Genomic DNA, 17,110 nt, shown 5'->3' with positions numbered 1-17,110 from the left:
TAAATAATATAACAGCAATTACCATGTAATATATTCCTAGTGATATTAAATAGTGCTTAATACCATATTGGAAATGACATCAAAAATATTGTGAAAGAATATTAGCATTTTTTACAGTATTACCAAGCAGTAAATATTAAATATGGAACATTTTTAGGGACGGGAGATGAATAGTAGTAATTTGACTCAATAACATAAGAGACCTGTTTCTTTTGGTTTTGTGGTATATCACAGTGGTATGTCTAATGATGATATCTGTTCATTATTGCTGACAATGTTATCAGTGCGCAAAGAATGGTGTTAATGTGGTTTAATTATGAGGAGTCAGCTGGGAGAAACCCCCCACAGCTTCATAATTGTTTGGGTCTTGGTTGATACTTGATCTTTTACACTAATATATAAATGGAAAATTCACAAAGAGCTTATCAATTTATCTAAAGGCACCTGTTTGGTTAAGATGAATTGTGATGATGATTAGGCCATTTTGACATCTCACAGTAGGAAAATCATATGTGAGTAATAAAATGATGCGGTGGGTTTAGCTGCTTTTAGTATTGTATATGGTGGTTCACCATCTTTGCTTACTAGGAACCATTATTAATGTTGTTATATGATTACTACTAATAATTATAACATCTCATTAGTCTTTATCAATGCAATTTAATGCATAGCACTGGATTACTGTCCAGCCATCCATCCATTATCTATACCCACGTATTCCTTAACAAGGGTCACAGGGATCTGCTGGAGCCTATCCCAACTCTCTTTTGGGTGAATGGCAGGGGTACACCCTGGACAGGTCACCAGTACTGGACTATGAGAATTTTACATTTTATCTTGATATCCTGCCCTCTCTGATGTTTTGAGTTTTGGTAAAACTCCTAAAAGGAGCTTTCTTCACCCTTATAAATAACCTGCCCTCCTTAGCACTGTGATGCTGATATGTTGATGTGCTTAAAAGTGGATTTGATTTTAAAGTTGTCATTTGATAGGTTGTGAAATCCCTCAATTAGTGGCAAGAGGAAATGTGTAAATAACCTTTAGTTTGGCAGACAGAGGTTGTAAATACCAGCAAATATTTTGTTTAAAAGTACAGTAGATTACTTTTGTGTGTGTGTGTGTTTGGGTTGAGATACCCTAATAAATATTATTTGCAATACTTTATATATTTTATTAACTTTGTATTTATTAACTTCATCTTTTTAAATAGCTGTCTTTTCACTCGGATTCAAATTTTTCAAAAGAGAAAAATGTCCATCTTTGTCTACAAGACCTGTGGACATGTCGGCTTGTTATTCATTTAAATGCTCCAAAACGGGTGAAGGCCCATTGTTGTCGTCCACCGCATCTCACGTGTTGCAGTGACAGCTGCCTCTGTTATTGCCACTGAGGGTTGCCAGTTGGGAGCCCCCTCGCTCAGGGCCCTGTCTTCCCCTGCCTCCCTCCTCCTCTGCCCTGCTCGTTTGGTATTCTGAGCGGGTGTCTGCAGCCTCGCAATTTCACTCTTGTTTATTATGGCGCAGACATACGAGGAGAGACGAATTCTGTATCCTGCATGCGTGTCTGTCTGCCTCTGTGTGTGTCTGTGCGTGTGCGCTTCTGTGAGGTCGCAGCACATGCTCAGTAGTGTCTGTAGAGGAGCGAGCCGAGCTTGCGCCGCTGTACGTGCAGGCTGAGGTCACAGCACAAGCTCAGTGAATACCTCTCCGGAGCGAATGCCTGGTTCTCCATTTTGAGCACCTAGAAATAGGTGGGAGAGGGGAGTTAATTCCAACGAGCATTACACTCACAGTGTCAGCACCCAACCTTTAGGGCTCGATGTCAGAAATGGACGATTTGTTCAGTCCCCGGAGGTAGGTTTGCGATCCTATTCTCGTGCCTTTCTCATGCCGTTATTAGTTGTTGCGCGAGTGTTGGTTCGCCTTGATTTTATGAGTCGCCTTCCTGCTGTCTGATAATACGGAGATGTTTGCAAGCTGTCCGCGTCACTGTCATTCTGTCCAGCCGCTGGGTTTTTGTGCCAGGGGAGCACGAAAGCGACTTTGCACATTGGAGAATTGAAGGCTGTTGAACACACAGGCTGTCAGTGCACATACCGTTACGCGTTTTGCGCTGCCATAATGGAAATATCGTTGTATCGCACCCTTATTCTCTTACTACCCAAGTCCCGATAAATGCACAGTGTTTGCGATGCATCTGCAAGTTTTAGACTCGTATATAAGCGTGCACCGAGCATGGTTATATGGCGGTAATGAGACGCGGGAGAGGATACCCCTGGCTCCATTTTGCTGCTCCTGTTTACAGTCGGGATGACATGGCGTAGGGAGCAAAGCTGGGCTGCACACAAAGCTCAGGTTGGCTCTGCCACCTGTGCCACCGGGCAGTGACGTGCGCACGCCGCTCGTCGTGGTACTCGATTCCATGAAGTTGGGTCTGTTTTTGCTGTGCTGCAATTATGTCAGTGTGCCACAGACTCGCGCTGTGATTGGCTGAAATTGATAGAGGAGGCGGGGTTGTCCTTGATTGCATCCACGCAAAGTTGACCAGACTGTCACGTTGTTGTTTAGGTTTAGTAAGTGAAGCCTGTAATTACTTGACAAAAACTGTGTGCCGATGGTGAGTTAGAGCTGAACTTATGTGTGACGAATGGGCATGTCTTACATTGTTTATTTTGCTGTAACAGGCTTCCAGCAATTTATTAGAGAAGAGAATGAAACTTCATTACATGGTACAGTTTTATAACTACCTAGATCATTGTTAATTTATGTCTTTCCTGACTACATTTATAGTCTGGATATTAAAAATCACCTTTTTGGAATAATTTTTTCCAGATTTGTCTACAAAAAATAAAAAAATAAACAAACTGGTATTTTTGCGGTGTATATCAATATTAATATCAAATATTTGTTTATCTCACATGCAAGTAATTACTTTGCTTGTTCAGGAGGTTGTTCCTGTTCAAGCATACCTGCGGTCTTAATGGTAACTTTATGGAGAGTTCCCTGCTTCAATGCATTTGTATACATGCCTCCTCTCTCAGGACCTGTGCAGCATTTTGTCTGAATGTCGAACATCTGCTCTTCGGATTTGCCTGAGTAAAACAAGGCTGTCTTCAGACACGCTGTTCTTATTCTGGTGCACAGGTCCTCATTTGTCATCCTTACAGCCTCCTGCCAAACGTACTGTGGACCTGGTCGACTGCATGTTGTCAGGAACACGTCTGTAGAAGTTTCTCTAAGTAGGAACAGTGCACTTTCATACTCACTCAGTATATAACAGGTTTTTTGTTTAGGAGACAGCATGCATGCTGTCATTGTAGATACACAAATATATCTGTAAATCGGTATATGCTATGAGATATTTATGTTAGTAAAAAGCTGATTGTTTTTCTCTAGCTTTCTATCAAATGAATACAAAGACATAGTAGTTTTGAGTTACTCCCTTGCAATAGCTGTTTCAAAACTTTGACTCATAAAATGGCACAGTAAAGTTGGGTGTTATGAAATCATTATGAAACTTAAAATCTAATTGTTACTGATGACATGAGAAACTGCAACGTTTTATGTTTATAACCTTTCATATTGTTTTGGGTTGTTTATATCAGATCTGTACATGTACATGTAGTTTGTCTTATCTGCCAGGATGTTTGTAATAAAGTTAAACAAGACTATTTTGACATGTTTTGGAGCAGCAAGTTCAGGGTCATTTACTGAAGCTGACATTCAGTTTTTGGCCAGTGCAGATGTTGTCTGCCAGTGCTTCTGTTAGCCATAGTTATAACAGTATGGATCATTCTTCTGATTACTCTCTCCTGTCTGAGAGGTGGAGCAGGATGTCTGTTAAGAATAAGAGAGCGGGGTCAAACATCTACCAGTCACAGGGTTTTGTGGTTCTGTTGTAAAAAGACCAGAAGGCTGTGGTCTCTCAGGTTTCCACCGGGTCTACATGATGGAGTGCGAGCTTCTCTGGGTGCAAATCACGCTGACAGATTCTGGGCCGCCCCGCACTCGGCTGTATGAAAATCGGTGCTGTTTCCTAGGCAACAGAGGGAAAGGCTTTTCAAAAGGAACATCTTGTCATTTTCTTTAATCCACTGCAGCTGGAGATTCAGAACACTATTATTAAATTGCAGTTGCTATGGCTACCAACATTTGTACCGGCAGCTCTCGCCCTGCACATCCAGAGCCAGCTCACCCCCTTCCCCACCCGCCGCCTCCTCCTTTTAGGGGATTCTGTTTTATTGCTGCATCCACAATATCAGGCCTACAAATGTGCTCTGCTCGGCCCGCTGTGCAGGAGCAGTCAACCAGGAATAGTCTTCTGAAATCTTTATTTGCTTTTCAGAATAAAATACAATGTAGTTTTCTCACATGTGACTGAGCCATAAAGATTTCCACAATAGAAAGATGAGGCCCTGTCCCCTTGGTCTGCATTTGATCTTATATTAGTCATGAATTGTTAGTTTATGGCTTTTTTTTTTTCCTTTCCTGCTTCGAAGCTTCAGTTAGTTATGATACCCAGTTGTGACTTTGCAATTGTTTAGCTGATTCAACAGGCATAGTGCTGACAGATTTTCTTCAGCTAGCTTTGAAATGCTGCCAAGTAAATATTTTTGTTTCATTCTGCTTCCTTTGTCTCTTCTCAGGCGACTAAACAGCACACAAGGGGAAATCCGAGTGGGACCCAGTCACCAAGTAAGTCGTCGCACAGCAGCAGTTCACCCAAGATATTTCTCTAGTGTTGGTGAAAGGTTTTTCCACGACTGAAACAGCGAGCACATTCTTTGTAACGAAATTAGATTCAGTATTGAGATTATAATTCCCAACAAGACATATAGTGGCAATTCAGTGTCTTCAGCTTTACTTCAAATTGAAGTTGAAACTGTTGAGGAGAACAAGATTGTTTGGTCTTTGGTGCAGTGTTGTTATCAAATGACAGATAACAATTTAAAATGCAGTATAATTTCAATTTTGTCCAAGTGTAAAAAAAATAAAAAATAACAGTTTCTTCATTAAGTGAGGCCAATGTGGAATAGGACACCTTTTTGTGAACTGTGGTGGAACCTCTTTAACATTTAAAAGTACTGTACAGTTAGAGGTTAATAACTGCTTTACATTTAACAATAATGCAGTTGTAAACATATGTTGTGTTAGTACATTAAACTGTGTTATGAGCCATTTATTAAATGTTTTATATTATTATGAATACTAAATAGGGGTCTTAAAGGACAGTATTACCATTTAGATTAAATTTGCATGATTGTTTACTGACGTGTTTGCATCTGTTGACCTGAGCTTTTATGAATCTGTGCTTTGTGTAATAACTGTGGACCTTTTGTACAAAAATGCTTGAGTTTAAATATACCAGTAATATATTTATGCAGCCTCCAAACATAGAGAGTATTCATCTTTAATAAACAAAAACACAGCGCAATACAAAACAATGCATTTGTCAGTCTGTCAGACCTGCAGTAAGGACAGAAAGTCATCGAAGTAGTGCAGTCATGTTGTGTTAAGATACTGAATCTCTGTGAACGTAACTTGGCCCTGTTCCCCGCTGCCACCACTCAGCAACACAGTGAAAAGTTGATGACAGGGGGCTGAAAACCGATATTTACTTCAAGCCTACATGCTATTTGTAGCGTGACACCATCTGTCTCTCTCCTCCTCACTCAACCTAATTAGGCCAAGCTCCCAGAGCTCCAGCCTTTCCCCTCTCCTGGTGGCCAGGCCGTGACCGAGAATGAGGAGCTGGTCTGGATGCCAGGGGTCAATGACTGTGACCTTCTCATGTACCTCAGAGCCGCAAGGTGAGGCCAGAAAAATATAGGAATTAAGCCTTGGCAGGACTGCAGAAGCCACAACATTTAACCAACTAGGTTAAATGAAACAAATATATGATCCCACACTGGTCCTTGAGTGTAGCTTCATCAATGCAGCATTTAAAAATATAAACCTGTCAAAGTCTCATCATCAAAGTGGAACTGTTCACATATATGGTTTAAACATCGACAGAGCAGAAGCTTTGATTGGTCAATAGCCTGTTTTTACCCAAGATTGGTCAAACCACAGTTATATGAGAGTGGAATGTCAATGCTACTTATTCATGTCATTTCATCAGGTCTGGGTTCAAGGGGTAAAATCATTTGTCACTGCTCCTCAGGATGTTATTCAACTGAAAGTGATATGTGTTAACAGGTTTCTGTGCTATGTTGTAGTTACGGGCAGCAGAGTAAATTAATCATAATCTGTCACAGTGTTGTAGAAATATCACTGTGGCTGTTTTTATTCATTATATTTGTTTTCATGCTTAGCTCTGCCATATAGACATATGTTGTGCTACTGTGAGTGCGTGATTACTATGTATGTAATATCACAGCCCTGCTCAGTAAACTAAAAAGTGCCTTATATGATTGTAATTTGCTTTCCCCAACCTTGACTGTTGATTGTTTAAATATTTTTGCAGCAATTTTAGTAAAAGTGCCAGTGATGGAGAACTAGCAATTGTTTTTTTTTTTTCTGTTTCTAAGAAAGAGATCATTTGTAATTACTTACAGTTTATATGTTTGCAAAACAATAGGAAAAGGCATTAAGATGACAGTTCCCTGAACATGAACTTTAAAATTAGTGAAGTGATATTGTACCAGCTCTGTAATTAGGTGTCTGTGTCCTTTTTAATGTTGATTTAATTGTGTCTGCAGGAGCATGGCTGCCTTCGCAGGGATGTGTGACGGAGGCTCAACAGAAGACGGGTGTCTAGCAGCTTCCCGTGACGACACTACATTAAACGCACTTAACACTGTGAGTAGCCATGCAATAAGTTAAACAAAAATGATTTATACGGATGAGAACAACACAGATCTGTCTGAGTTTTATCTTGTCTAAAATGCAAGTATTCCACGGTTATTATAGCTAGGTTGCAGTTCTTCAGTGATGGGCAATGATAAGGTCCCTGAGCCAGTAGAGAAGCCCCCTGTAGTAAACCCAGCCTCAGAAGATTACAATACATTAGGTGTAATGAGGGATTTGTCTGTCACATTGACAATGAATAAAGAGGAATCAAGCACAAGAAAGAGATTAGAATCATCATAAACAGGGCATTTATATTCTGACTCTATAAATGGGAAAATTAACATAGCAGGCAGGTCATTGTCTCTCGACCTTCCTCTCTATTTGCAATTCCAATGAGTAATGCTTGTTTATTCTCAGAGGAAGAGCCCCAGTGCTGCCTGTTTCACCCAATTGAATGTGACACAGGGCTTAAAGCTGCACAGCAATTGCCTTTCTCGCTGTGTTGTTTATTTCCAGGCTGGTTCTTGGATCTTTGTGTTGCATATCTTCTGATGCTGTGATTTTGGCTGAGATTTCTAGTAATAATACAACCTCTTTGTATTGTATATGATGCCCATAAAATGTGTCCATATAGCTCTAAATATCCCATGTGTTACTGTGAAGAAGCTTGGCACGTTATTATGTTAGTATACCTTTTGATATAGCCATGCCTTGTTTTATAATCAGAGTTGTGTGCTCATCTTTTTTTTGCGATTGTCTGCAGCTTCATGAGAGCAGCTACGATGCGGGCAAGGCTCTCCAGCGCCTGGTTAAGAAGCCAGTTCCCAAACTGATAGAGAAATGTTGGTCTGAGGATGAAGTGGTAAGAGACTTGAAATTATAATTTCAAAACGCTGTTGAACACACAGGCTGTCAATGTCAGTTCAAAGGATTAATCTTGCATACACAACAAATTCACATTTTATTATTTCAGGGCATTCTGTAGTTTTCTTTATGATTCATAGTATTTTTTGTGCACATACCTACTGTCTGTCAGAGCTGGGTTTGTGTCCTTAGAGGGAGCTGTTGAGAGAGAGTTAACACAAGACTTTTGGCCCGGTCTCACAATACATCAGGAAAAACTCGTCAGCTTCCAGCTCCTCCAAGGCTCGAGAGCAGCTGCATCCTGTTTATCACCCACAGAATAAATCTTTAGCATGGAAGTCTGGAGAGGGAAAAGATTGAGGTCTGGTAATCTTAGCCTCCATTTGAATTTAGATGTGAATTTCAGTGCTGTTGTTGAAGGGCTAGAATCAGAAAATGGCAGCCCTTCTACCCTGATCAAACACCACATCATGAACGGGTATGAAAGCATGTGGAGAATGAAAGCACCGGATAACACGGTGTCAAAACCGACTGAGCTATGCTGTTGTGGCATTGATGCTTCATGACATACTGCCATACGTGTTTGTATACCCACTCCCTGTTAAAGATAACCCTACTGACTGATCTGACTGTAGATCTTAAAAAAACAACAGGCTCCACCACTCAAATAGTTTTGTGTTAGTTTTTCCTCCTCCTGGGTGAATCATCCTATCCTGCTCTGATGTTGCTTTGTAATGCTGAAGCTTTGCTGACTTTGAATACAGCAGCTCAGATATAGTTAAAGTGAACGGTTGTGTTTGTCTTTGTAATTAACCATGATGGGCACATTTGAATAGAGCCAGGGCCCATGGCAGGCCCACAGCAAATCATAACAAATTAAGTTAGCCATCCTTTTATGGACTATTTATGAGACTGCCTTTATTTATGCTTGTCTGCTGTCACCAGACTAAACTGCTGTGTGATCAGAGCAAGGGACAGGAGGAGCAGGTTTATCCAGTATTGACCTCAGTGACATAAGCTAGAAACAACTGAAACATCTGTCTTTTCTACTCATACTGCTGAAGTCAGTTTTTTTAAGTCAGTACAGCCCAGATAATTTTTGACTCTGATGCCAATATCGACATGTAGTAACACATAAGCCAATAATTCATTTTTTTAACATAGGAACGTTAAGTAGCTAGAGCCCCTACATTTTTAGGTATTACCATAAAGATGCATAAAGAGAAACTGATCTTGTCATTGCTTTCCTTAAATTTAGTTTTGTGTTATTTTTGTACTATTTTTTGTTCTTTTATTTACATAATAAATATTATATGCAATAAGCTAAAATTGGCCCAGTATCAATGTAGCTCAACATCACAATATGGAAAATACAGAAAACATATACAAGTGAACAAATCTCTCTCTACTGTGCCTGTTAACACTAGACCCAACTCCACATGTAAAACAAAATCTTGGGGTTGCTGGGTAGGCAGCACGGTGGATGAGTGGTTAGCACTGTTGCCTCATAGCAAGAAATTCCTGGGTTCGCAACCCCGCCTTTCTGTGCAGAGTTTGCATGTTCTCTCTGTGCTTGCGTGGGTTTACTCCGGGTACTCTGGTTTCCTCCCAGAGTCCAAAAACATGTATGTCATTGTCAGATGACTCTAAATTGCCCATAGGAATGAGTGTGAGTGTGTGTGTGTGTGTGTGTGTGTGTGTGTGTGGTTGTTTGTCTCTATGTGGCCCTGTGATGGACTGGTGACCTGTCCAGGGTGTACCCCTGCCTTCCACCTGAAGGAAAGCTGGAGAGCAGATCCCCGTGACCCTGGTTAAGGAGTAAGCGGGTATAGATAATGGATGGATGGGTGGATGGGTTGTTGGGTTTCTATGTAAAGTGCGTTAAGATGACTTTTGTTGTGATTTGGTTCTACACAGATAAAATTGAATTGAATAGATTTGTTAGTTTTGAGTTAAAAGGTGTTTGCTTGTAGTTTGGACAGCACAGTTTTAAGATGATCATATTATTATTTCACTTAAAGTTGATATATGATAATATAGCCATTTTGCCCAGCCCTGTAACTTTAGTTCATTTCATTTTGTGCCCTGAATCAAGGCAACGTCATTCACACTTCACACATTCACACAATTCACCATTATTTTATCATCATTATTTTGTCATCTTAAGACACGTTATGTAACTGAAGTGGAGGGGCTGTGTGGCAGTCAGCAGACTGTCTATGCTCCACCTGCCCCCAAGGGTCTGCAGCCTGGAGAAGCAGCATCTGTACTCTGGCCTGCCAAGGACACAGCTCCAAGTGATCTGATCACCAGTTGTGCTTTTTCAGCCCTGCAGCCTTGAGGGACAGGTGTAAATGTAGCTCCAGCCTTGACGCACTCACAGAAACCAGCTCTGCTGCTCTTCATTTATTTATCACCCCTTGCTCTGCCCGTCTTCTCTCTCTCCTCTTTTACCTCATCCCCTGCAGTAGTCGCTTCATTATTCCTGCCTTTTTTCCACCCTACCCCACCATTCTTTTAGACATGTGAATAAAAGTGACAGCAGGGGCCGCTGAAATGACAGAATCAGCCTGTCTGCAGGGTCACTTGTCACCATCCCCTCCCCCCTGACTTCTAGTGCCCCCACCCTACGTCTCTTCTGTCTCCCTGCAGCTGCAGCCACATAGCACATAATCCTGGACTTCGTCTTAACTATCCTGCTCTAGAAAAACATTACTCCCACACACACCCTACAGAAAGATAAGATCGCTACATTTAGTTTCATTACAGCTGTGGAGGAAGTGACACTGTTGCAAAGTGTGATGGTTTCATTTTATTGCCCTCTAGCTGGCACAGAAAATTATTTCACTTCAGAACGATTTGTGACACTCAATCCCCAAATAATCTTCTACTGTGAGAATATTATGGTCTCCCTGTAGCTGTTGTGTGCTCATCAAGCTGTTAAAGGTTGTGGGCAGCATAGTGGTTGATCAAACCACCAAGAAAAGGGGAAATGCTGAATCTGTTATTATGGGTGGTTTCAGTCATACAGACATAGAGCAGTCCTCAGCTTTTTTCTAAAATCTTAACTGAGAGAGGCAGTCCCACACCACCACTTCTGTGTGTGTGTTTTACCAAAAAGCAAAGCAAAGCACTGCCTACACAGAGCTCTCTTCCTCTTCTTTTGAATGTGCGGTAGTGTAGATGGCAAAAATACAGTCTTTGTGAGCGTGTTTTGCTGGTTTTCAAAAAAACTCCTTCAAATCAGGAACTGAAAACACTTCAAGTGAACAGCACACAGGTGGTTTCTTTTTGTTGCCATTAAATATTTCCTCACTGTTGCCAGATTGTGAAATAGTAATTTTGCAATCCTAAATAGCTCCATGTTTAAATGACCACTTGTTACAGAGCGTGAAACAGGATATTATCATTAACAGTTTCTGCTCTTCTCACTTGAAAAGTCCCATTGTAACATTATAATAAAGTTGTTGATTATAAACTGTATGAGCCCTAAAGTTTTAAGTTCATATGTTAGCACTGATTAGGATAGAACTGCACAGGATTACAAAAACTAGGAGCTATACAGATTAGCTTCTGCTACAGTGAGAACTGTCAATTAAAAAGTGACAGCAGCTTTAATCTGTTATTTTTATGTATTTTAACTGTGAAGTGTTATGTTATTGGTATATCCATAATATTATATATCATACACTTCTGGTAATATGAAGATTTGTCAGTCAGATGGATGTTATAAGTATTCATTTAGATTTGTTGTAATCACAATGTTATATTATTACATCTCTTACCCTATGTGCAGCCTTTGTGAATGTCAAAGGATTCTTGCACTGGAAAACTTGAGGTAAAGAAACCATCTCGGCACTGTGGTGCTAATAATATATTGGCCAACAGGAGGTGCCATATAAACAATCAGAAGCAGCAGCAGTCATGCTGTTTGTCGCCATGTTATGAGGCAGAGAGGGTGATCTATGACTGCTGTGGGGTGGGAGGTCTATTCCTCAGCCAGCTGCACTGTGCCACGGCTTATCTCCGGCTGTGTCTTCAGCTGATGGATGACTGAAGCAAGTCAACAGCAGTGTTGTGGTGGATGTGAGGTAAAAGAGAGAGTAGCAGCCCCCCAGTGGTAGAACACAAGCCTACAGCCCTCAGACACATTGAAAAAGCAAAAACCCCACAGTCAGATAAAACACAACATGCCTCCCTGCATCACCCGCTGCAGGCTGTAGATTATTTTAAAGTTGGATGAAATACTTTACTTCAATGGCCTCTGTCTGCAGTGGAAGCTTTGTTTGCCACACTGAAGTTTCAGTGTCAACAGTGTATTTTATTACTGTTATGGTACAGTGCCAACAATGCTTTTAGGGTTGTTTAGTAACTAAATAACAGGATGGGTGTGTGCTGGAATTTCCTGTCACCTTTTGTGTCAGTATAAGCCAAAGGAAGCAGGGGGATGTTACTTTGCTTGCCAAAGGTTGGCAGAAAGTCTTGGTCTTTATTATTGTATAAATACAATACAGAATACAGGAGTCTTTTTTTTTTCCCTCTGCCAAAGTAAAGTCGTACTTGCAGAAAAATGTTTTCTGGCTGTTATACTTTTTACGAAGGCTTTTGATTTAGGGGCATATCTCCTTTATCAAGCTAAATGTTATATCTAAGCATAGACTCATATTTATGGTTTCAGTGCAGAAAGGATGTGGTAAGTCTAGTGTCTGTCAATGTGGTCTCCCCCTCTCTTCCTCAAGCAAGTTGTGATTTCCTCGCTGTGTACCATGACCAATCTTAGTATGATATTTCATAACAGACAGTAGTGCGCCCCCCGTCCCCCATCTTGGTTTTGGCTAGCTTACTGAATGCCCCTGGCCCTCTGCGTTTATACACGGCATGCTTGGAAAGGTCAGCTTTTAACAACGAGTCAAGTATAATGACTCCATATTGAGTGAAAGTGGCTTTGTTTCCTTTTGGATGGTCTTGCGTGAGTGTTTTCATGGAATGACATTTAGCGGGAGTTATGTTCCATGTGTGAGCCTGTGCTCTGTTTGTCATCATGATACCATCTTTGTGCATATGTCTGCATTATCTTAACCGGTTTTACAGCTCTGAACAATCAACTCTCAAGCAGGAAGTGCGCACACACAACAATGGCCCATTCAATCATTTTTTTCTCGTTCTCCTCCTCCTTTTATACGTCTCCTCTCCAGCCTCACAATAGTGCACTGTTAGGCTGTGAAGGGAAACTTGGGGCGGGTGAAAAGCGTCAGCTCTCTGGAACACACTCAGAGAGAGAAGCCTGTTGTTTCTGCACAGCGGATGGCCATTTGGTAGCGCTTCCACCCAGCACCCCCCTCCACCCCCCACCCCACAGGCTCGGGCTCTTTCAGCCCCTCCTCCTCCACTGTGTCGCCTAGCAACGGAGGGCTGGAGCAATCGGAGCAGGGGCAGAGCGATTCAGGGAGCAGATTGGTGGATGATTTATTAGCTGGGCTGGAGAGCAGTGAGCCCAGGCAGCTGAAATGGAGCCTTAAACTGGAGCCGACATGTAGAGAGGGAGGAGGGAGCCAGCGAGAGAAAGAAAACGGAAGGGGGGAGGGTGGGAGCATGCACACAGCTCCTATGTGGAGACGGACGAACTGACTGAGTAAATAGTACAGTTAGGGAACATAATTAAGGGGACATAATTAGGACAAACAGAATCTGAATGGGCAGGTCTAATGGATTTTTGTCATAGCAGATCCAAACTCAGATAAAGGCGCTGTTCTTTGGCCCTGAGTGTTTAAAACAGATCATTGAAATTTGTCTTAGTCTTAGGATAAACTTCACTTCAGGTTCATTCATATATTTGTGCATCCTCTTGTAATTTTGCACAATATTTTCCTTCTTTTGTCATTGCCTGTTAACAATCTTTGTAATGTTGACCTCCTTAATCTCTGCAGTGGCTTTCCACCTGTTGTATGTAGGTAGGTGGAAGTTTGACTGACAGTCCAAATAGTAATCCCTCCTTAACCCTTCATGTGGCTTGGTGTGGGTGTCACATGTTGGGGAGCACTTGCGTTGGAGACGGCTCCATCTACTGGCTAATCAACCACTCCACCTTCAGTCTGATTAATGCAAATTTGCTGCTATCTCATGGTAGTGACAGGATGGGCCCATTTTGTTCAACTGTCAACTCTGTTAGCTCTTCATCCTACCTTTCACATTTAGTATTTAGTCTGGTTAAACTTAGGCGTATAGTTTTCTATTTTGTTCCTCACAATTACACACAAAATCTTTAGAACTCAAGACTGTTGAGTTTCTTTGCGTAATGGAGATAAATACAGTCATTCGTTCCTACTGCTGAAATAGATCTCTCTCTTTCTCCTGTAATTTTTCCTCCTGAAAGGCAGTTTTGTTCTGCAGCCGGTTGTGTTGCTTCTGTAAATTTGCCCTTTGTTCCCCACTAAAGGCGAGTATGTAAACAATCTGCGGTTACATAATGTACTGTACATGGCATGGAAAATGAAGTCCTGAAACACAGGCGAGGCTCCATGTCAGGTTTTCCTTCTCTCTTGTATCCTTCCACCACGTTCAAGACCTTTTCCAACACAAATTATATCAGCCTGCCTCTCCTCTCAAGCTGGCAGCTAGTTGAGTTTCTGTCTGTGTGTGCATGGTCACCCCGAGCTCTCAAAGCATTTGAAAGACTGCAGCAGGTTTCTCTTGAGGAAATAGACAGCAGCTTTGGTGTAGTTTTCATAAGAGGCAGTGGCTTGGATTTTTAATGTGTGGGGGTAGAGGCATGAAGCCTGCTTGTGCAGTGTTTGAGGATCGAGAACAGGCTAAAATGAGCACAGTGCCCAACACTGAGAAGCCCAGGACTCCACTCCGGGTTTTCCAGCCTGCTGCGAACCAGAGGCTCTCTTGCAGAAAGATCACATGTAAAGCCTTCCCCTTTGTAGTGGAAGAGCAGAGAGTGACAAGCTATTTCTTGCTTGTTTAAAAAAAAAAAAAAAAAGAAGAAGGATTAAAAAAAAAAAAAAGCAATGTACCATCGGAGACATTGTGGATTTGCCCCCTAATTTTACCTTTACCTGTGGCTGGGTGTAGAGATTTCTGCCGTGCTCCCTGAGGACTTTTCCCTGCTTTTCGCTGGAGTTACTTGGTGGAAACGGTTGGCTGAGATCACTGAGGAACGGGGCTCGCCTCTGGAACAAGAAAGTAAATTTGTTGGTTGTCTGCTTCACTGGTTCTGAATGTTTTCAGCCTCCGCTTTTTATGGCTCGCAGTCTGTGCCTCTTATTGCAGAAGAAATATATTTAGGTTGTTCAGCTCTTTGGTATTTGTTCATTTCTGATGTTTTTGTGCGTATTGAGGTGAGGTGGTATATTCACATTCAGCGTTCACGTAAGATTAAATGCAATTTTATGAAGTAGCAGTTTTTGTCATCGTGCAGCGTTTACCTTCTTTCAGTCTTGTCAGGGTGTATTTGTGGATTTTGTATTGAGACATGTTTTTACTGCTTTTAAAATTACAAAACATAAAGACATAAATACAAACTGTCCACCATGCACAGTGAGGCTTTTCAGTGCTCAAGTTTTGGCTTTGACTTTGAACTTTTCACTTTTAAGATAAACACCATGCTCAATGTGCTGTTCATCATTTTATGTTAAGATTTTGTCCGTCTAGCTGTATTTTGTCTCCACATGAAAAGACAGGCGTCTCTCTCAGCGTCTCTCCCTGCCTTACTTGTCATTTCCTCTCTCGCTTTGCCCCGACATGGCTGTGTTTGCTCCGGTGTTTAAACGACTACACAGGTTTCTAGATACACATCAGACCTCTCCAACCACAGACTAGTGAAATGAAAACAATGTTTTTGTCGTGGTGGTAGCCAGTAACGTCATGTGGTCGCAGTTTAGTTGACTTCACAGATAGTAACTCTTTTTTTCTTCTTTCTCTTCCTCTGTGAAAAATTGCAGAAGCGCTTCATTAAAGGGCTGAGACAGTTTGGCAAAAACTTCTTCAGGATCCGGAAAGAGCTTCTGCCCAACAAAGAAACGGTAAGATGATTTACTTCACTCAATACTGTTGAACTTATGCGTTTCTCTGTGTGTGTGTGTGTGTGTGTGTGTCACTTGTACTAAGCCTGAATCTAAAATGAGCTACTAGCGGTTTACTTATAAATAATAGAAAGATTGAGCAGTAAAGCATTTTAGTGTGATATTTTGAGTATAGCTGCTTTTTAACCATAGGCCCTATTGATAAGTAAGTGCAGCCTGCCAACAACTGTGCTGCAGTATTATCAGATCTACCTTCAGGCTGTCTGGAAAAAACAACTTGTTATACCTGAGAAGAGAGAAGGCGAAATGTGTTTTATAGACAGCCACTTAAAGCTAACAAGTGACACTCTGAACACATTAATTAGCACCCTCTGTTAGCAAGTAGTAAACAAGTTGTGCAGATGTGATGTGAGCCACAGTGTTTATAGCATATCTCAGGTCTAAAGAGCAACTTGCTTTATCTCAAATTTGTGCTGAAGTGTTATAGCAGCACTTGAGTTTTTTTTTTTGTTTTTTTGTTTTTTTTGGTATGTTTTTGTATTTAACATTTTCACCAACATTCAGGGTAGTTACCTCTAAAGTGCAGCATAATGGATTTAAAATGCAGGTTATGATTGAAGCGTTGTAACAATAAACATGCTGGGTCGAACTGTTCTGCTTTTAAAGTGAACACAATTATGGTTAGTATGTGATCAGGGTAAATCGAAGACAGGTGGCAGTACTGTGATCACAGTATTTAGTGCCTTCTTTTAAAGGTAGAGTCAATAATTGTCGATCACATAAATGAGATGTTTTTGTTCACATATATAAATAGTTTGAGGTATGGATGGATTAAATCTGCATTTTCTGTTTATTTCCCAACTGATCATACGTGGAAATACGAGCTTTTTATTGCAATTATCACTGAAAGAACTTGGACTAAACAAATCTCTAGAGAAATGTACATCCTTTGCTGAAAATTCAGTCAATTTGAGAAAGAAAGCAGGTTACAAACCTGAGTTAGGGATTTTGGTGGAGATCATTGTGTTTGTTTTGTATTTTAAGGATTACATCCATTATTTTATTTGTGTATTTTTTGGCATGATCATTTTTATTTTTGGCAGGTCTTTCAGTTATTGACAAACGTCCTGATTGAAGGAAACTGATTTAATATCTATGACACTTTAAGGAACTCTTATAATTGTGTTATTTATGTACACAAGCAGAGAGGTGTTCCTCTTGTGTGATTTTTCCCTCCCCCTGTGTGTGAGCGTGATTGTGCACACGCGTCAGTGTGTTAATCATCACTGAACAACTGTGTGACCTGTTTCATAGTGCAAATGGGTCAAATCCATGTCTGATAATGATTAACAACAGGTAACTTTATTAAATGTGATCATGACGCTTAAAAAAACAACATAACCTTTGAATGTTTTTTATCGTTAAACT

General features: G+C 40.9%; 1 protein-coding gene across 10 annotated transcripts in view; it reads left to right on the top strand.

Moving 5' to 3' along the window:
* rerea (arginine-glutamic acid dipeptide (RE) repeats a) overlaps window positions 1-17,110 on the top strand; it is a 120,417-nt gene that overhangs the window by 85,472 nt on the left and 17,835 nt on the right. For 8 of the 10 annotated variants that reach the window (XM_026332107.1, XM_026332106.1, XM_026332108.1 and 5 more), the window contains 5 exons: window positions 4,646-4,694; window positions 5,685-5,809; window positions 6,701-6,800; window positions 7,555-7,653; window positions 15,602-15,682. In XM_026332107.1, coding sequence (XP_026187892.1) covers window positions 4,646-4,694; window positions 5,685-5,809; window positions 6,701-6,800; window positions 7,555-7,653; window positions 15,602-15,682 — 454 coding nt within the window. Of the gene's footprint in view, window positions 1-1,618; window positions 1,854-4,645; window positions 4,695-5,684; window positions 5,810-6,700; window positions 6,801-7,554; window positions 7,654-15,601; window positions 15,683-17,110 lie in introns of those variants that run through there. The other 2 variants (XM_026332114.2, XM_026332115.2) reach the window with 2 other exon arrangements.

This window comes from Mastacembelus armatus, chromosome 7, assembly GCF_900324485.2.
Source record: "Mastacembelus armatus chromosome 7, fMasArm1.2, whole genome shotgun sequence".
Taxonomy (NCBI): domain Eukaryota; kingdom Metazoa; phylum Chordata; class Actinopteri; order Synbranchiformes; family Mastacembelidae; genus Mastacembelus; species Mastacembelus armatus.
The sequence above is the reverse complement of the archived record's forward strand: the minus strand, read 5'-3'. Positions and strand labels throughout refer to the sequence as shown.